This window comes from Plecotus auritus, assembly GCF_963455305.1.
Source record: "Plecotus auritus genome assembly, chromosome: 3".
NCBI classification, from domain to species: Eukaryota; Metazoa; Chordata; class Mammalia; order Chiroptera; family Vespertilionidae; genus Plecotus; species Plecotus auritus.
Window position 1 is genome coordinate 175,990,020 of NC_137772.1, and position 21,545 is coordinate 176,011,564.

Sequence of the window (21,545 nt, forward strand, 5' to 3'; positions counted from 1 at the left end):
CCTCTCACAGGGACAGCATCTTGAGACCCTGATAATGATTTTAACTTTTATCAAGATATGAATTTTTCATATAGCATGGCCCTTACAGATAAAGTTTGGGTTTTATTTAACTAAAGAAACAACAATCAGTTCCAAAGTTGGGAGATTTAAGTGATTTTCAAGGATAATTCTGACACACCATATTTTTGTCATACAGTGACTTTAGAATCTAATTCCTGTGATACTAGTGAATTACATTATGCTCATCATTAACCAAAATTGTCCTTACTTGACTTCCACTAATTTCTAAGTATTTTCTTCAAATCTTGTATTCTCCTCCTATTTTCCCATTCTCCCTCTTACATTCTTAATTATTCTCTGAAATCTTAAAGACTTATGTAACATTTGAGAAATCTAAAATATATGTAAATATGCAACCCAAGATAACTCAACTCCAAATCAATTTCATAAAGAAAATTATTCACTAAATTTTTAGCTAATATAAATTTTTAGATAAGCATGTACATAATTGTTCTAATAATACAGAGCAGCAGGCAGTATTAATTTTTTGTTTCAAAAGAGATTAGTGGAGAATGTTACTTTTATACACTACACTCAAGCTGCCACCCTCACAATGAAGCAACTTGCACCTGGAGTGCATGAAATCTAACAAGGTGTTGGCAAGAGTTTGGAAGAGGCCGAATCCCTCTGGAAGGAGTAGGAAACTCCTACCAACAGCAGTAAAATGAGTTTCATTTAATTGTATCTCAGACACTAATATAATTCAGTAAGTTTAAATTTTTCATTGCAATGCCATTAAAAAAATCAAACTAAATACCTTCGTCAAAGTCTACAAAATAGATGGGATAAATAAGCCAAGGAGTATTCTCTATTTTTTTACTAGAGAACCTATGGAATATAAATTATCCACCAGCCCACAACCGACCCTTTTGGGGAAAGACATGAATAGGTTCAAGAACAAAGGTGGGCAAAGAAAATAATAAACATGAAAAAAAAAAAAAAAATTCTATTTAACTTAAAAAAAAGAGGAAAAGAAAATAATAAACATGAATTGAGAGAATTTACCACTAAGAAAGAATCAGTTAGGACAGTGGTTCTCAACCTTTCTAATGCCGCGACCCTTTAATACAGTTCCTCATGTTGTGGTGACCCCAACCATAAAATTATTTTCGTTGCTACTTCATAACTGTAATTTTGCTACTGTTAATGAATCGTAATGTAAATATCTGTGTTTTCCGATGGTCTTAGGCGACTCTGCTAGCGGTTCTCAACCTGTGGGTCTGTATTAAAGGGTCGCGGCATTAGAAAGGTTGAGAACCACTGATTTAGGAAGAAGGAAATTGAACTGAGAGGAAGAAGTGATATACAAATGAACAATGAATAAACAATATTAACCACCGTTAACTACATAAAACAACAATAATAATTGATAATTGAGGAAGCATATAAACAAGGTGGCACTGAAATGAAAGATGGGCAGTGATGGTAGTCAACATAAAAGCATTTTAAAGCCCTTGTGCTCCTTGGGAGAAGAATTAAGATGTCTAATAACTCTAGACAGTTTAGATTTTTTTTTAAAGCCTTAAAATAGAAACATTACAGGAACAAAGAGCTACTCATGACAAAAGGAATAATACACAAAGAAGACATAATTCTTAATTTGTGTGTACCTAGTAACATAGTTTTAAAACCTGTAAAACAAAACTTTACAGAGCTATAGGGAAAACTAACAAACTCAGTCATGGTTCAGATTTTTCAACACACTTCTATCAGAACTGATAGAGCAAATAATCAAAAAGTTAGTAAGAATAGAAAAGATCTGAACAACATGGTTAAATAGTTTAAATTAATGGACCAAAACCATCCACTCAACAAATAAAACACAAATAAATGAGTTATAGAAATTTATCAACTACTAGGCCTGTCTCAACAATAACGAAGACTTAATTTTGTACAAGCATGATCTCTTGACCAGTGAAATTAAGAAACCGTTATCTGCCCTGGGTTGGAGCATCAGCCCTTGGACCAAAAGGTCTTAGGTATGATTCCCAGAAAAAGGCACATACTTCGGTTGCAGGTTCCCCAGCCCTGGTAGGGGCATGTGCCAGAGGCAACCAAACAATGTGTCTCTCTCATGTCGATGTCTCTCTCATGTCGATGTTTCTCTCTCTCTCTCTCTCTCTCTCTCTCTCTCCCCCTCCCTCCTCTCCTCCCCCCTCTCTTCCACTCTCTCTAGAAATCAATGTAAAAAATACCCTGGGGTGAGGATTAAAAACAACAACAACAAAACCCCACAGATATCTTAGGAAAGAAGACAGAAAATCTAAGCATCCAATTCAGGAAATTTTTTAAAAGTTCTAACAGTGTTAGAATATAAGAAAGGAAATACATATATGAGCAGAAAATTATAAATCAAAAAATAAAGACATGCTTAAAAAAATCAACAAAAATGAAAAGCTTGTTCTTTGAACTTCTGGGAAGACTGATCAACAGAAAAGAGATACAAGAAAACAATATAAACAAAGCAACAGCTTTAAAAATAAAGAGAATAATGTGGATAACAGAAACGATACACTTTAAATTTAACAAAACTGGCTCATGAAGAAACAGAAAACTGATAGAACTTAGTGACAGAGAGAGATGGGGCCTGGAGGAGATGCCAAGGATGACTCTGAAGTCTCTAACTTGCTAGGTTTATGGATGTGAGCTCCATTTATTCAGAAGGAGGAAACTAGGAGAGAGGCATTGAAGCAGGTTGGATGTCTTTTTTTGGTTAGTTTTATAGTATGTATGTACTGTATACATGTAGGAGGAGTTGGTGCTATTGGTGGGCGTGGTGTGTGTAAGTCATAAATTTAATGGCTATGTTTGGATATGTTGAAATATAGGTTCCTTTCAGATATATAAATGGAGATGTTAAGTATGCAGTTGGATCTAGGATCAGGAGCTCAGGAGAGATCTGGGTTGAAGATACCTATGGGAGTTACCTGTATTTAAATAATAATTAAAGCCACAAGTATGGCTGAAATACGCCTAGGCAAATAGAGCACTGGTTCTCAAAATGTGGTCCCTCGACCAGAAACCTAGGGCACCACCTGGGAACTTGGCAGAAATGCCAGTTCTTGGGCTCATCCTGGACCTATTGAATCAGAAACCCTGTGAATGGGATCCCACAATGTTATTAACAAGCCCTCTGGTGATTCTGATGCAGGCTAAAATTTGAGTTCCAACATTTAACAGATCAGAATGAGCCCCCCAAGATGACTAGGAACAGCAGGAAGAGGGAATTAAGAAAATGAGGAGTGTTTCAAAACAAGTGTTTCAAGAGGTAGAGTGGCAAAGACTACTGAGATACCACTTACGATAGCTCCTGAAAGGATTGGAATGAGCTGAGAAGTGAGCAAGAGTTGAGAAAAGAGAGATGTAAGTACAGATAATTCTGAGCAGTTTGATCATCAACAGGAGAGAGAGGGTGGAGCTGGAAGATGTTGACAAGGAGGGATTTTTTTTTTTTGACAGAACAGTAATAAGCATGATGAACTGCTAAGGGGAAGAATCTGGCTGAGAGGCAGAGTGATGACTGTACAAGAGAGATGGGGAAGTGACAGCGATAGCATACTTTAGAGCAGCGGTCGCCAACCGGTGGTCTGTGGACCACTGGTGGTCCGTGAGGTCCGAAAGGTTGGGGACCACTGCTTTAGAGACAGGGGCTGTGCAGCTGTCTGCCTCAGCAGGAGGAGCACTTTATTGCCAACCGTGTTTAGAACTTCTCTACATGGTGACAATAAAAAGCTGGCCAATTTTTTATTGGTTTTATTATCGCTTTTTAAATTCCTACAGATCCTGTACCCCTTATTGCCAACACCAGGGGTGGCCCATTCCCACTGCCCTCTCCTTGTCGTCACTGAATGACAGGATAAGGTATCTGAAAGGGGGTAAGGGGATGGGACTTACAGCACAAGTGGAAGAACTGTCCTTGGATAAGAGGGACAGATTACCTTTTTAACCCAGAAGGAAGAAGGTAAACAGGATGAACACAGATGTGGCAAGTGGGGCGGCTGGTAACAGAAAACTGAAGGAATACCATCAATGGGCTCTATTTCCCCCATGAGGTGATCTGTAAGACCCTTCCTACTGTGAGATGGCTATGTCACATTCTCCTGGCCTACAGCAATTAAACATCTGATTTGTCACATCCACACTCACTAAGCAACCTCCTATTTGTGATCTGGCTTTGCATGGGGCAAGAATGTGTTGACCATGCAGACTTGAGTATATCTCAGTGTTTTCTTGTAGTAAATTGATCACTGGTTTTCATGTAGCCTGACTACAGATAACAGATAGATCATGGTCCTTTTTACAGTTACATTTCTTATTGAGTTATTTTCTTAGGATCTGATTGCTTTTGCAGCAAGTGAATAAAGTAAATCTCTGTGCTCACTGAGACATGGGCCAGACCCACAATTCATCAGCCAATCAGGGTGTTCCCCTTCTCTCTCATGCCTTGCTCAGCAAAAGCTGGCTTTCATTAGCTGTCACTGACCCAATTTCTACTTTATTTATTTATTTTGTTTTTTTGTTTGTTTTATTTTATTTTATTTTTTTACATTTTTAATTGTTTTAAGTATTAAAAATAGTAGTACATATGTCTCTTTTTTTCCCCCATTGACCTCCCCCACCCTCCCCTTCCCCCCAGTACATGCCTTTACCTGTCCCCGCCCCAGTGTCTTTTATCCATTGGTTATGCTTATATGCATGCGTACAAGTCCTTCGGTTGATCTCTTACAGCCCCCCTCCCCCCCAATTTCTACTTCTTCCCTCTGAATTCATTTCTATATACATCTGTTCATTAAGATATTTTAAACTGGCTGTCACTGCATGACCAGTGGTTTTTGTAGAGAGAAATTTCCAAGAATAATGCAAGAAATAAAACAAGAATCTCAGTAAAACATATTGGTATATCACCATTATTCATTTACTTATTCCATTATTCATTCAACAAATATTTACAGACTATGTACCCTGCATAAGGCTCAATATTAGGACTGTGGGGTATACAAAGTTCTCAAGGTATTTGTAATCCAGAAATTAAAAGCAATTAGCTCCACAAAGAACAGACTTGCAAGAGGGAAATTAGAAAAAAAATCCTTAAAAGTAAAAATAATTAAAGTAGCAATAAGCTATTGAAGGAAATCCTGAAATCTGAGTAACTTTAAAAATATGACGACTCAGAGAGAGACAGCCTTGCCTGGAAGCAAAGGTTACAGCAACCCCTCTGGAATTAAGCACAAAAGTGACTCAGAACTTTCTGATATATAAAGATGTGCCAGGCCCTGGCTGGATGGCTCAGTTAGTTGGACCATCAACCCATATACTAAAAAGGGTTCGGGTTCAATTCCCAGTCAGGGCACATACTGAGGTTGCAGGTTCTATCCCTGATTGGGGTGTGTATGGGAGGCAACCAATTGATCTCTCTCTCTCTCTCTTCCTTCCTCTCTCTCTAAAAATAAAGACAACAAAACAAAAAAACATCCTCAAGTGAGGATTTTAAAAAATAATAGTAAAGAACATGGCAGTCTCTTTGCAGAAGAAATAAGTCAGGATTTAAATTAATTTAAAATTTAATTTAGGGTTCTTACCCCTAAATCCTCAGGTACTCCAGCACTTGAGTTGCCTTGCAATACTGAATCTGTCATTCCTTCTTACTTTTGCTCCCCTTGCTCTCCATCACAGTCTGTGTCCAGGCATGAATAAGATGCAGTTTTTCCATGACCTGGAATTCTCTGCCTTTGAATCATATCAGCTATGCAGATACACTATCACCCACGCTCTGTGTAAATGATCTGATGACCTTGGTTATTTTAAAAGTGCCTAGCACACAGCAGATGCCCAGTTAGGATTCATTTCCTCCTTTCTTTCCTTCCGTTTTTTCTCCCCCTCTGGTGAGGAAGGGAGGGAAAAACAGGAACCAACTAAAGACAGATCTGTAAAACAGCATTTTTTGGTGTAAAAATACTGAAAAGGTTTAAACCACTTCTCATTGCCTACCTTGTGTCTGTGGGATGTAAGGAGACAGAAGTTTTGACCTTTTCTTTTCATATCCCTTCTGCGTGATGTCCCCTAAAATAGCAAGAAACAGAAATACGTTATGCATTATTCTTACACGGTGCTTGTTCACTGTAAAAATAAAATTGATTACTGAGAACTACAGAATTACCACACAGAGAGTAGAAAAATAATGTATAGTTCTTTGCCAGGGATTTTGCTATGTGTGATTTCCCACAGGCTTGGAGCTGACTTCTTGTGGGAAATTGTAGGGCCTGTCCTCACACTAATCTAGCATAGCAATATGCTGCGTACCATGTCAGATGTTCCTGAGTTCCTAGGTACCCCTCGTTTCCTTGGTATTTAATATCTACCAAAATGGAATGCTGCAGTTTTCAGTTTGGACAAATGAATGCAATTGATTTGGGAGGTATTCAATTATATTGCTACTAGAGGCCCGGTGCACGAAATTCGTGCACAGGGGTGTGTGTGTCCCTCAGCCCAGCCTGCACCCTCTCCAATCTGGGACCCCTTGAGGGATGTCCGACTACCCGTTTAGGCCTGATCCCACTGGGCCTCACAATCCAGGACGGCTGGCTCCCAACTGCTCACCTGCATACCTTCCTGATTGCCCCTAACTGCTTCTGCCTGCCAGCCTGATCACCCCCTAACCACTCCCCTGCCAGCCTAATTGATGCCTAACTGCCCTCCCCTGCCAGCCTGTTTTCCCCTAACTGCCCTCCCCTGCCAGTCTGGTCACCCCTAACTGCCCTCCCCTGCAGGCCTGGTCACCCCTAACTGCCCTCCCCTGCAGGCCTGGGTCCCTCCTAACTGCCTTTCCCTGCAGGCTTGATCGCCCCCAACTGCCCTCCCTTGCAGGCCTCGTCCCTCCCAACTGCCCTCCCTTGCTGGCCATCTTGTGGTGGCCATCTTGTGTCCACATGGGGGCAGGATCTTTGACCACATGGGGGCAGCCATCTTGTGTGTTAGAGTGATGGTCAATCTGCATATTACTCTTTTATTAGATAGGATAGAGGCCTGGTGCACGGGTGGGGGCCAGCTGGTTTGCCCTGAAGGATGTCCCGGATCAGGGTGGGGGCTCCCCTGGGGCGTGGGGCAGCCTGGGTGAGGGGCCTGTGGTGGTTTGCAGGCCGGCCACGCCCCCTGGTGACCCAAGTGGAGGCCCTGGTATCTGGGGTATATTTATCTTCTACATTTGAAACTTTGTAGCCTGGAGCAGAGCCACGCCTTCTGCTTGCTCCACAGCGGCAGCCTTTTTTGGGGGGATTTATGTATCTTCTATAATTGAAACTTTGTAGCCTTGAGTGGAGGCCTAAGCAGGCAAGGGCAGGCAGAAAGCTTGGCTTCCTCCATCGCCAGGGAAACCCAAGCCTCCCTCCTGCTCTCTGTGGCCATAGCCATCTTGGTTGGGTTTATCTGCATATTATCTCTGATTGGCTGGTGGGTGTGGCTTGTGGGTGTAGCAGAGTGATGGTTAATTTGCATATTACTCTTTTATTAGATAGTATACAGATCCACATAAAATCAAAAGTCTGGTTAAGGCGAGAAGTCATGGTTCAGGCATTGGGATGGAATATTTGAAAGGCCCTTCTACACCCGAATACTTGTGTTAAGAACCTGGGGCTGGAACTCCCACATCCTCTCCCTTCGGTTCACTGGTCTGTATTACTGATATAAATGTATGTCTTTTTCACAAGGTTAAATTTTTTAAAGTATAGGTGAAGCACACAAAAAGTACATATACAATAAATGCAATAATAAAATGATTAGGAGAAAATGTGTGGTTGAAGTATCAAGAGATATGCTGAGTACTAAAGAGAAGGTAGCAAAGGGATGGGTAGAGAGCAGGGTGAAAAGGAATAAGGAATACTGAACAAGAAGGCATTCAAGGGAGGATATGTAATTCAAAGCTGGGGGAATGAATGTATGTGGTGAGGTTACATAATGCTGCATTGTTTTCCAAAAAGGTAATTTTTTTTTACTCAGAGAAAACCTTCCTTGAAAGTAAAAAAAAATTTTTTAAGGTATTTTTATTGATTTCAGAGAAGAAGGGAGAAGGAGAGAGAGATAGAAACATCAGTGACGAGAGAGAATCATTGATTGGCTGCCTCCTGCATACCCCTCCACTAGGGATCGAGTCCGTGACTCAGGCATGTGCCCTTGACCAAAATTGAACCCGGGACCCTTCAGTCCACAGGCCAACACTCTAGGCTACTGAGCCAAACCGGCTAGGGCAAAAGTCAAAATTTAGTATAAAAAGTAATTTATATATTCAAATTTACAACATGTACCTATTTTTTCATTGATTTTAGAGAGATGGGGGAGAGAGAAACATCAATTTGTTGTTCCTCTTATTTATGCATTCATTGGTTGACTCTTGAATGTGCCCTGATGCGGGGCATGTGAGGATGACACTCTAACCACTGAGCGACCTGTCCAGCCAGGGCAGCATTTACCCATTAGTCAATTTGTGTGTGGGGGTGTATGTGTGTGCATATTTTGATGGACCCAGATTTGAAATCAAGAGTGATGAAAGTCAGCTGCCATTGGCCTTAGTATCTGAATGGTGGACTGATGGGCTCATTCAGGGGAGTAACACTCAAAGATGGCAAGTGTGGCAAGCTCACACTTTCTGAAGAGAATGGGCCCAAGAGTAAAAGCCAGAGAGAGTAGTTGCCCCAAAGCCACTACAGTGATCTGGGCAACCTGGTAGTAGTTTAAATTAAACACAGTGGTAGAGGGATGAAAAGTGAATGGATTACAAGAGACATTAGGGAGAAAGACTGAATAGGATTTGATGACTGGCTGGATATAGGTGGAGAAGACAATTTCTGGCTTGAGCAACCAGGCAGATGGTGATATTCTTTGATAGAGAAATAACAGCAAGAAGTGCCACATTTGCTGGATCGAAGTAAATGAGAGTTGAGTTTAATAAAAGCCTATGAGACACACAAGAGGAGATGTCCAATTAACAGTTGGATAGATGGATCAAGAACTCAGGAAAGAGATATAGCTTTGGGATCATCAGAATATAGTTGAAAAATAAACTGATAAAATCTCTTAGGCACTATCTGGCAATTTCTATCAAAATTTTGCCTCAGCAACTACACTTTTAGGAATTTACACACTGATAACATACACCCAGGTATACAAAAATCAATCTAAGAATATTCCCTGAGCCACACTGGTCAGGACCACAATGCATTTACAACACCAAACCTTGTCAAATTAGCAAACTACATCCATGTGTTCATTAAGATATTTTAAATTGGCTGTTACTACTTTGACCTACTAGTTTTGTAGGGAGGAATTTCCAAGAATAATGCAGGAAATAAAACAAGAACCTCACTGAACTATGTTGGTACAGCACCATTATTCATTTATTTATTCCATTAGTCATCCAACAAATATTTACAGACTATATACCTTGCCCAAGGCTTGATATTAGAACCACAATGGATACAATCCTCCAACAATATACACAACTAACAATAGATGTGGGAGCCTACCAAAGAAACATTCTTAAAAACAGGAAATCATGTCTTTTATTGCAAAAGAAACAAAGAAGCATTCTTCTATCCCATTCCCCAGTCATAAGCTTCCCTACCTCTCCCCCTCCCTCCCTCCCTCCCTCCCTCCCTCCCTCTCTCACAATTTCCCTCCCTCTCACTCCCTCCCTCCTTCGAGGAAACAAAGACCACTTCTGCTGGCTCTGAACACATCTGATAAAGTGAAATGCTTTTAAAGGCTTTCTTCAGCGCTTCTCTAGAGTCTCAGTCATTCACTGTCAATAAATGATGTGGGACAAACTGTTAGATCCGGTATCTTGGACATTAATCAATCATCTCAGGTTTTGAAAAGTGAATCAAGAGTCTAATTTGGCCATAGCCGGTTTGGCTCAGTGGATAGAGCGTCAGCCTGAGGACTGAAGGGTACCAGGTTTGATTCCGGTCAAGGGCATGTACCTTGCTTACAGGCACATCCCCAGTAGGGGGTGTGCAGGAGGCAGCTGATGGATGATGTTTCTCTCTCTCATCCATGTTTCTGGCTCTCTATCCCTCTCCCTTCTTCTCTGTAAAAAATCAATAAAATATATATTTCTTAAAAAAGGGTCTAATTTGGCCCTACTAATTAGCACCATTAAATCCATAAATGAGCAAAGACATTAAGGAGACCTGGAAGAAGATAAACAGCAATGAGAATGTGAGGACTATGATGATGAGCAATATACTAACTTAAAAATGCCCTCCCCCTTTTCTTTGACCACAAGGCCCTGCTCAAAAGTCACCTCTTCAGTGATGCCTGCCACCTCCTGACAGTCACTTCTTCCTGGGGCCCCCACACTGCACACTCTAATACACACTTAGCACAGCACTGGTATTTTATGTATTTTAGCTGTAATACCAGTTTGTTCCTAGGAGCATGTCCGTGCAGCATGCACTTACTCTGCCACCATTTTTAATCTCCTCCCAGCACTGGTATTTTAATCATTTATTTACACATCCGTGTCCCTACCAGACTGTGCACTTGAGGGCAGGGATGTGTCTTACTCGTCTCTGTAGCCTACCCACAGCCTGGCACAATAGATACTTGTTGAATGAGAAACTGAATGAGTTAATAAAATGGAGGCAGAGAACAATAAATCAAAGAGACGTGTACTTGGGTGGAAAACTGGAATTGGAAGAAAGGAGCTGAAAGGCTCAGGAAGAGAAATTCAGTGAACCGAAAGTATACTAAAACTTGACAGCTACACCTCAAAAGTGGCCAGAAAAGCAACACTTGGCCTGCCTGAAGAGAGAAATAGAACATAAATCATTGGGCACTAAAAGCTGAAGGAACTCCACCTGATATCAATGTTCCTTTAGCCAGAGAACAAGACCAGACAGAAGGAACTCCGTTATTCCACATAACTGATTTGTTATTCCACATTTCAGCCACTGCCCAGCTATAGTCAGTGCTCTTTTATATATACACTAGAGGCCCGGTACACGAATTTGTGCACCAGTGGGGTCCCTCGGCCTCGCCTGCTCTCTGGCATCCCCTGAGGGGTCCCGGATTGCAAGAGGGTGCAGGCGAGGCCGAGGGACCCCACTGGCGCACGATCGGGGCCGGGGAGGGACACAGGAGGTTGGCCAGCTAGGGAGGGACCACGGGAGGGCTCCAGGGTGTGTCCGGCCCCTCTCACTCAGTCCCAATCGGCTGGACCCCAGCAGCAAGCTAACCTACCGAGTGTCTGCCACCTGGTGGTCAGTGCATATCATAGCGACTGGTTGACAGGTCGACTGTCTGCTCCCAGGTGGTCAGTACACATAATAGTGAGTGGTTGAGCAGCCTTAGGATATCATTAGCATATTACACTTGGATTGGTTGAACGGACAACCAGATGACCAGACACTTAGCATATTAGGCTTTTATTATATAAGACTAGGAGTACGAATCTGTGCGTGACTACTTTGCTGCTGCTTGCCTCAGCTGGCCACCCGCCCACCACCACTGGTAGCTCTCCACTGCTCGTAGCTCACTGCCGTGCCCTCCTGTAGCTCTCCGCCTGCTGCCCCACCCTCCTGTAGCTCTCTGCCTGCTGCCCCACCCTCCTGTAGCTCTCCACCTGCTGCCCCACCCTCCTGTAGTTCTCTGCCCACTGCCCCACCCTCCTGTAGCTCTCCCCACTCCTACCTCGCTGCCCCGCCCTCCTGTAGCTCTCCACCACTTGTAGATTGGTCGTGACGTTACGGCGTAACGGGTAATTAGCATATTAATCTCTTATTATATAGGATGTTTACTAGTGTCCCAGTGCATGGATTCGTGCACATTGAAAGGAAATTAATTAGAAGAAATATTTTAATATCGCTATTCGTGTCTTGCTAATGAGAAGAAAATAGGATTCTACTGAGTCTCCTATCTACCTACTCCAGGACTTCTGTGAGGATCAAATGAGATGAGGCACAGGAAAACGTATCACAAACATTTGGTTAAACTGTAAAATGTCTGCACCTGGCTATAAAGCAAGTTGGGTTTCTGGGCTGAAGAAACTGCAAGGAGGCTAGTCACTAGGGAGAGGAAGCCAGGTATTGGTTGCTATATGACATCATTACCCGGTGCCCACAGCCACCATTTCCGGGCTGGGCTGGGCTGTGGGCCGCATTTTGCGCCATGATGTCTTGGAAGCATTGGCTGCAATTTGGTGGGGTGTCGCTGCGGGGTGGTGGCAGGGCCTGTGTCCGAGTATTGGTTTGTCGGCGCTAGGTATGTGGTGCCATTTATTTTTAAATGGCCAGTGCACATCATGGCAGCTCCAGTGTTGAGCATCTCCCCCCTGGTGGTCAGTGCACGTCATAGCTACCGGTCAGATGGACAGACACTTAGCCTTATACATATACACTGAGTGGCCAGATTATTATGATCTCTGAACGCATAATAATCTGGCCACTCAGTGTGTGTGTGTGTGTGTGTGTGTGTATTAGAGGCCTGGTGCATGAATTCGTGCATGGGTAGGGTCCGGCCAGCCTGGCCAGGCGGAGGGGACATGGGCGGTTGGCCGGCCTGCCTGCTGGTTGAACTCCTGGTAGAGGGGACAATTTGCATATTAGCCTTTTATTATATAGGATATGTTCAGAGATCATAATAATCTGGCAACTCAGTGTATAGATTGATTTCAGAGAGGAAGGGCGAGGGAGAGAGAGAAACATCAATGATAAGAGAGAATCATTGATCGGCTGCCTCCTGCATGCCCCACACTGGGGATTGAGCCCACAACCTGGGCATGTGGCCTGACCAGAAATCAAACTGTGACCTCCTGGTTCATAGGTCGACGCTCAGCTGGGCAGTCGGTACTCTTATCATTCTCACCACTAAAACAATGTTTTCTAAACTTGCCCAAATTTTAAGAATCACTTCTTAAAATACAAATTCCCAGGCTTCACCCATAAAGACTCTGATTCTGGATTGAGGCCCAGATACCTGTATTTCCAACAAATGCCTTCTAATGAGTCTTAAAAATCGGGCTGGTTTGGAAAGTGCTGCACTAACGTATCATGTCTGGAGTGTGCTGGGTAGTGTGGAGTGAGGAGGGTGAAGGCAAGGGGGATGCTGTTTCAGTGACGCAGCCTCAAGGGAGAGCACGGAACCTCAGGAGCTCACAGGCACTAAGTCAACCACACACATTCTTACTCTTTTTTTTTTTTTGCCATCTGGCATATAAAACAAAAAGGAGTACCATAACTATATCAGTATAAAAATCTGCATTAAAATAGCACCAATTGGAGTTAAACCTGTTGTTCAAGTTTTTTGAGAGCTAAACAAATAAAGGATTAGCCTTCCCCTCCCTAGGGTAACATTTCTCCACCCACATGTACACTTACAAGAGTAGCCACTTCCAGGGGTCTGTAGCGCCTGGCAGGTATGGAAGCACCGAGCCTGGTAAGCAGATACTGACCCAGATAACCGAGAGACAATTTAAGGCTGTGTAGTTGCTTCTGCACTACCACCATCTTGAACAGACAATACCAGACATATGGAAAGATACATGTGTGGGGCAGAACAGAAAGTAAATATGTTCCCAACTTCTCTCCTCACCACGTGGGGCGAGGAAAGCAGCTGGCACAAGTAGCCCACCAATCATCTTCAAGCAGACTGACGAAGGGGCTGAGAGGAGGTGTGTCTGAGCCCGCCAGCCAACCCAGGCCTCTCAAAGGTCGCGGCGATAAGAGAAATAGTCCTACAAATCAGTTAGCCATCGAGTGTATATTTACTCCATGGTGGCATGTGCTGTGAAGAACCTCAGAGCCTGAGCTCAACAGAACCACCTCTGGAGCACAGCCTTACAACTTCGTGGCTGGCTCTAGACAAGTTTCACGTGACCTCTTGCTAAGTCTCCGTTTCCGTGTCTGTAAAATGGGGAGCAATAATATTTACCTTAAGAAGTTTTGTGTGTGTGTGTGTGTGTGTGTGTGTGTGTGTGTGTGTGTGTGTGATTAAAAGGACTTAGTAGAGAATCTGGACACAGAAGTACCAATATCAACAAACTTATACGGAAAACCTCTAGAAGCCTACCCTACTGGCCAGGTGGGGGTAGGGGTCAGCAACTGTGTTGCAAAGAAAGGAGAGAAAGGCCAACAGGCATTAATAACACTCCGTAACACCAAGGACCACGGGACCACGGGAGAGGTGCATACCAAATGCAGGGAGGAACCCAGAAGCAGGCATCAGGATTTCTGTCTGGAAAGGGAAAGAAAAGCTTTACTTACAGAGCGGGCACATTTTTGTTTGGGTCTGGTCTTTCACTCTAATATCAGAAACATGACATAAATTCCTAAGGGTGCAATCACTTAGTGGTTTACTGGTTTTCCTCTGCTGCTGACTGGCTCTATACAGGTATGGCTATGTCTGGTAGTTTCTTTAGGATTCTTATCTGCCCAAGAGAAGTAGGGAGATGCTAAATAATTTTCATAGATGACCTGTGCAGCACCCTGAACAATTAAGTGCTACGTAACACAGGGTTTCGGAAATTCTGGAGGGTCACCAGGTTCTATGTCCACATAAACTTGACAGGCAGAGAGCAAGGATTACAGCTCCAGCCATAAACTCTTTCTGCTCCAGTTGAAATAAAAAGGTATATGCCATTGCCGCCCTGCCTCAAAGTCACACCTATTTAGTCAGAGGCAGCAATTGGTGGGGGGACTTTTGGGATCCCATGAAAAATAGTTTTGAGTACTGAATGAATGACATGCAGTGTTAAGCCAAGAGGAATAAAACAATATCTATGTCTCCAAGAAGTTCCCAGTCTAAACAAATAATTACAATAAAAGCTACAAGTGTTATATGGAGATTAGTACAAAGTCATACAGGAGTACAAAAGAAATAATGGTAATAAAAAGTAATTATAATGCTCAATAAGAATAAGTGAACACTCATCAAGGATTTAACTATGTATCAGTCTCTACTTCAAGGGCCTCACAGGAGCCCTATAAGGTGTTATTATCATCATTCCCATTTTATAGGTGAGGCTACTGAAGCATAGGAAGTTTAAGCTACTTGCCACAGTCAGACCTATTCAGTGCTGTGATCAGGATTTGAACCCAGGCAGATCTGGCTCCAGGGCCCCTCCTCTTAAACACTACCCTACTCAGAGAGGCACTCCAAATTGGGCTTCAGAAAGATTGAGAGGACTTCACAGAAGTTGCTCTTAGGTTGAGTCTTAATGGATGACTGAAATGAGAGATAGACGCTGAGGGTGAAGACACAATTTCTGTGGGAGACAGTGAGTGGCATGCTTTGAGCGAGAAGAATAAAAAAGCATGCTGTAAATTCAATCTCCAATGAACAGGACATTGGCCCTACTGTGGCTCCAGCAGGCCCAGCCAAACGGGAGGACTCCACCATTTGTGCCCCAACTTGGACTCTTCAGACTGAAATTTAGGGCTGATACTTATCTCATACGTCATCAATTTACACCCCTTTTTTCCTCTTCATTAAATGTCTCTATATGACACCACCATTCTGACTTTTCAAAATATTCTGATATCCATTTGATTTACCTAAAAACCCTCGTCAATAAACAGAATTACCTTTACAGAAGAAACAGATGCGAGAAGGTAAATGTCTTGCTTAAGGGAGCCCTGCTAGACTAGAATCTGGGTCTCTGGCCTTCTCTGATTGTTCTTTGTCCATTGTTGATTTGTAGGTGGCCCCCAAATCAGATGCAATGAAAGTATAAAACTAACCTATTGTTCATAAAATGAACACAATGGGATAAACAATGTTTATGACTTACTGAAAAATAGAGATGACTTTCTTTTTTATGACTTTCCAGAAGGCATTAAAAATCCCACCCCCGTCCCAACAGGACCCCGAGTTCCTCTTTTAATCATCTTTTCAGTGAGACAGCCAATTGTGGCAACTGTGTCCAAGGGCAGTTTTAAAAGTCAGCAAGAAGTTATTATACATCATTACTAAATATCCAGCTAACAGAGAAGGTGGCCTATCTTCTTTGTTAAGAAGTAATTGTGAGGAAAAGAAATAAAACTAAGAATAAGAAGTTCTAGAGTCATCACCTTCAAATCTATGCCTGTATCTAATAAACCTATCCTGTTCTCTATAAGTAAATCTTAGACCAGGAAGGTACTACATGTTTGCTATGGCTAGAGATGGGGAATAAGATTAGGGTTATGGCTATTCATACATAAGTGATATAAGAGCCAAAAATATAGCTGTGAATGTGAATGAGGTCAATCTTATCACAACTGAAAAAGGCAGAGGATTTGGGTCATATCCAGGAGATGCTGGCTAGAAGACAAAGAACTTTTTTTTTATTAAATTTTATCATGTTCTCCTTATAACAATAATTCCATTTAATGAATAACATGTACCAGCCACCCATCCTCCAAACATCCTCCTTCCTGAGGTGATATACAAAGGATCACAAGCACACAAAATAAAGGCTCACAGTCACACAAAACAAACCCCTCAAACCAGTGACCCGGCATTCGGCATTTATCCTTTTCTTAACTATTTTTCTTACCTTATCTGTACTGAAAATGGCCAAGAGGATGCCAAAGAATTAAAAACCTGAATTGTTTTTAAAACTATAGTTTCTTTCTACACAGAAGTAGAACAAATCTTATGTTGAAAGAGGATAAAAAGATATATTTTTATACTTTACCCAGAAATAAACCTCTATTAAAATACTCAATCTGCTGAAAGATGACGATAATTTTTATTTTATCTAATTTTTCTTTTGGAAAAAATTCAGTGATTCTAAAAGTCTTCAAATGGCAGCTTATAAAAATTATAGTTTCTCTTCTTTTAACTCAACCTTGCTAATAATCTTACAAAAGAGTTTCAAGGAAATTAACTTAAGGACATTCAAATCTCCATGCTCAGTAGATGTTCTCTCACTTCATTTAAAACAGCCACTAGACATTTTCCACGTCAAGAACTTGAGAATAAGCCCAGATTGCTTTTCTCCCAAAACTCAAATCACAGAATAGTTTTGGCTGCACAGTTCTGTTTTCTAGGTCAAATATATATATGACTTCTTACAGATGGTATTTCACCTAAGGCATCAAGCAAGTTCAAACAGATAAAAAGCAACAGAGTAAAACACTTGAAACACGCTGAGAAACTGAACTCTAAGTCTGACTACATCATCAGGCAGCTGGCTAAATTAATCCATCTAATGCAAAAGGTATGTTCCCTTGTCCATTAGAAAAACTATGTCTGCAAATAAGAAATTTGCTATACAAATGACCCGAGTGTTTAAACAGAGCAGGAGGAGTCCCTGGGATCTAGTTCAGTCAGTGGAAAAAGCACAGGTTCTAGCCTCAGGCAGACCTCGGTTTGGACCCTGAGTCTGCCATTTACTGGCTCCTTGACAAGTGATGAACAACTTTGCCTTAGTTTCATAATAGGTAAAACTGGAATAACTCATACCTTGAACGCTTATGATGAGTCTTGAATGAGGGAATAAATGCAAAAGTCCCTGGCACATAGCACCATTCAACTAGTTTTAGTTGACACCACCCCAGCCCCACCCTTAAGTCCTAACAATAACTTTACCCTTAAAAGGGTTATTTTCAAAATTCTGAGTTGGTAGGTTCTCATTTTAAAAAAGGAAGAGGCCCTAGCCGGTTTTGCTCAGCGGATAGAGCATCGGCCTGTGGACTGAAGGGTTCCGAGTCTGGTTCTAGTCAAGGGCACATGCCCGAGTTGCAGGCTCCATCCCCAGTGGGGGGTGTGCAGGAGGCAGCCAATCAATGTTTACCCCTCACCATTGATTTTCTATCTCTCTCCCCCTCTCCCTTCCTCTCTAAAATCAATAAAAATATATATATACTAAAAAAAAGAAGAGGAGGAGGAGGAGGAGGAGGAGGAGGAGAAAATGCATTAAGTGCCTCTACAGACATATTATGGTGCTACCCTCAGCAATAGGAGCCAACATTAGTCGTGTTAGTGCCTTTGGGTGCTAACAGTCTAAAAGAAGAAAAATTGACATCAAAGAGGCACAACTTTCTACACGAAAAATGAGCAGATATTAGTTAAAATGGATATATGTAAACGTATGTATATAAAACAGTGCCATTATGCACAAAACAGGATTACTTGCATCTAACTATGGGTGTTGTTTGTGATTTTATTTATTTTTTAATTTAATAATCTTTATTGTTCAGATTATTACAGTTGTTCCTCTTCCTCGCCCCCCCCATATCTCTCCTCCACCCGGTTCCCACCCCACCCTCTGCCCTTACCTCCCCTCCACTGTCCTCATCCATAGGTGAACAACCTTTGTCCAGTCTCTTCCCGCACCCCCCAAACCCCTTTCCCCCTGAGTCTATTAAATTCACCAGTTTATTCTGTTCATCAGATTTTTTATTCACTTGATTTTTAGATTCACTTGTTGATAGATATGTATTTGTTGTTCATGATTTTTATCTTTACCTTTTTCTTCTTCTTCCTCTTCTTAAAGAGTACCTTTCAGCATTTCATATAATACTGGTTTGGTGGTGATGAACTCCTTTAGCTTTTTCTTATCTGTGAAGCTCTTTATCTGACCTTCAATTCTGAATGATAGCTTTGCTGGGTAGAGTAATCTTGGTTACAGGTTCTTGCTATTCATCTCTTTGAATATTTCTTGCCACTCCCATCTGGCCTGCATAGTTTCTGTTGAGAAATCAGCTGACAATAGTATGGGTACTCCCTTGTAGGTAATTAACTGTTTTTCTCTTGCTGCTTTTAATACTCTCTCTTTGTCTTTTGCTCTTGGCATTTTCATTATGATGTGTCTCGGTGTGGTCCTCTTTGGATTCCTTTTGTTTGGGGTTCTGTGCGCTTCCTGGACTTGTAAGTCTATTTCTTTCACCAGGTGGGGGAAGTTTTCGGTCATTATTTCTTCAAATAGGTTTTCAGTATCTTGCTCTCTCTCTTCTTCTGGCACCCCCATAATTCTGATGTTGGTACGCTTGAAGTTGTCCCAGAGGCTCCTTACACTATCTTCAAATTTTGGGATTCTTTTTTCTTTTTGCTTTTCCGGTTGAGTGTTGTTTTTTTTGTTGTTGTTGTTGTTTTTTTTTTTTTTAAATATATTTTATTGATTCTTTACAGAGAGGAAGGAAGAGGGATAGATAGTCAGAAACATCGATGAGAGAGAAACATCGATCAGCCGCCTCCTGCACACCCCCCACCGGGGATGTGCACACAACCAAGGTACATGCCCCTGACCGGAATCGAACCCGGGACCCTTCAGTCCGCAGGCCGACGCTCCATCCACTGAGCCAAACCGGTTTTGGCCCGGTTGAGTGTTTTTTGCTTCTTTGTATTTCAAATCTTTGACTTGATTCTTGCGTTCCTCTAGTCTGCTGTTAGATCTCTGTATAATATTTTTTATTTCAGTCAGTGTATGTTTAATTTCTAGTTGGTCCTTTTTCATATCCTTTCTCGCTAAATTTATCTGCCTTTTCTAGGATGTTTTTGAAAAACCTTATAACCGTGGTTTTGAACTCTATATCCAGTAGTTTGCTTTCCTCCATTTCTTTCGTTTGTGATGTTTCTTTGTCTCCGCATTTTCGCTGCTTCCCTGAGTTGGTAGAGTAGCTTTGTGTGCTAGGTTTCCTATATGGCCCAGTGGGTCGGCCTCCCCAGTTAACCTGAGGTGGACACTTTTGGTGCACCCCTTTGAGGACTGTGTGTACAGCCTTGTTGTAGTTAAGTCTTGATTATTGTTGGAATCACTGGGAGGAATTGACCTCCAGGCCAATTGGCTGTGAGGATCAGCTGTGTCTACACCAGGAGAACTTCTGTGCTGGAGACAGCCTTATGAGACAAGACTTGCAAAAGTGAAAAAGCCTCTGTGCTCAGCTTGGATGGGGCAGAGTCTCAGGGCTGAGCAGACAGCCTTGGATTCCCGTCAGCCCTGCCCTATGAGGCCCCTGGGTCTCAGTGTCCCTCGGTAATCACTGCAAGCACCTCTGAGAGAAAGCCGCTCCCGAGTTTCACCCGCTGCCAGTTTCTCCCCTAATGAATCTGGATTCCCAGATTCTCACCCAGAACTGGAGTTCAACGCAGTAGGGAGCTTCCGTCTTCCTCCCGCTAGAGAAAGCCAGCGGCACACTCAGCAGTCAGTCCTTTCTGTGTGCACTCGCCTCCAGACCTCTACCTTTTGCGGCTCCCCTGAGTTTCCATACACTCCTCTCTTTTCCCGACAGTCCAGACTCCCCCCGTATGAGTCTGGATCCCCAGAGTCTCGCCCGAAACTGGGGTTCAGTGCAGTTGGAACTGGAGTTCAGCGCAGTCGGGAGTTTCTGCCTTCCTCCCGCTAGAGAAAGCCAGCGGCACACTCAGCAGTCAGTCCTCTCTGTGCACACTTGCACGCACGCCTCCAGACCTCTGCCTTTTGCGACTCCCCTGAATTTCCATGCACTCCTCTCTTTTCCTGACAGTCCAGACTCCGCCCGTATGAGTCTGGGACCCCAGGGTCTCGCCCGGAACTGGGGTCCAGTGAACTGGGGTTCAGTGCAGTCAGAAGCTTCCGTCTCTCTCCCACTAGAGAAAGCTAGCCAGGCACTCAGCCGCCCGTCCTCTCCAAGCGCGTGTCTCCGTACCTCAGCCTTTTGCAGCTCCTCTGAGTCTCCATGTGCCCCTCTCTTTCCTTCTAGTTGTAGAATTTCCACTCAGCCAGCCTTCCTGTGGTTCTGGATAATGTCTGTTCTGTCTTTTAGCTGTAGATTTGAAATTGTTGTGCAAGGCAGCAGTTTAGGTGTTCACCTATGCCGCCATCTTGGCTTCTCTCTGTTTGTGATTTTAATTTAGGGCTAAAACTGAAAATGTCCAGGGGAAAATTCCCAGGGGGGAAAAAAAAAGCCAGAAAAAAAAAAGGTAATTTTTTATGGGTCCTTCTTTTTTACCTGACTTTCATCTTTAATTTTCCTCAGAAAACCAAAACACTGTTTCTTGCAAGAACAGTTGGGTATATTTAATTAATCTGCCTTTATTCTGCCATCCATCAGAATAATTTCTTTAAAATTAGGCAATAAGGGCCCTCTCCCTTTCGGGAGCATACCTGTGCCTTTCCCGGTCCCCTCTCCTTCCCCCCACATGTGTTACCTTTCCCTTTCTCCTAAGCTCCAAGGGCCCTTCTTCTGCTTCTGTAACTTGTTTCCTGATTCCTTGCCCAATGGGCTCACTTTTTCTACCTCTGTAACTTTCTAAATAAACTTTCTCTTATAGTTTGTAAAAAAAAATTAGGCAGCGAATGTGTCAGGCTTCTTTATCAGTGGTGTAGATAAAATTAACAACTGATTAAAAATTTAAGTATGGGCCCTAGCCAGGTAGCTAAGTTGGTTCAAGCTTTGTCCAGATGTGCCATAGTTGCGGTTTTGATCCCTGGTCAGGGCACATGCAAGAATCAACCAGTGAATGTGTGAATAGGTAGAGCAACAAATCAATGTTTTTCTTTCTCTTTCTCTGCCTCAAATCAATAAACATAA

At 42.5% G+C, this 21,545-nt stretch overlaps 1 protein-coding gene across 3 annotated transcripts in view; it reads right to left on the minus strand.

The window, feature by feature from the left end:
* Positions 1 to 21,545, minus strand: part of DIP2B (disco interacting protein 2 homolog B) — a 240,991-nt gene that overhangs the window by 121,337 nt on the left and 98,109 nt on the right. For all 3 annotated transcript variants that reach the window (XM_080662808.1, XM_080662807.1, XM_080662809.1), the window contains exon 2: positions 6,049 to 6,120. In XM_080662808.1, the coding sequence (XP_080518934.1) occupies positions 6,049 to 6,120 (72 nt within the window). The remainder of the gene's footprint in view (positions 1 to 6,048; positions 6,121 to 21,545) is intronic.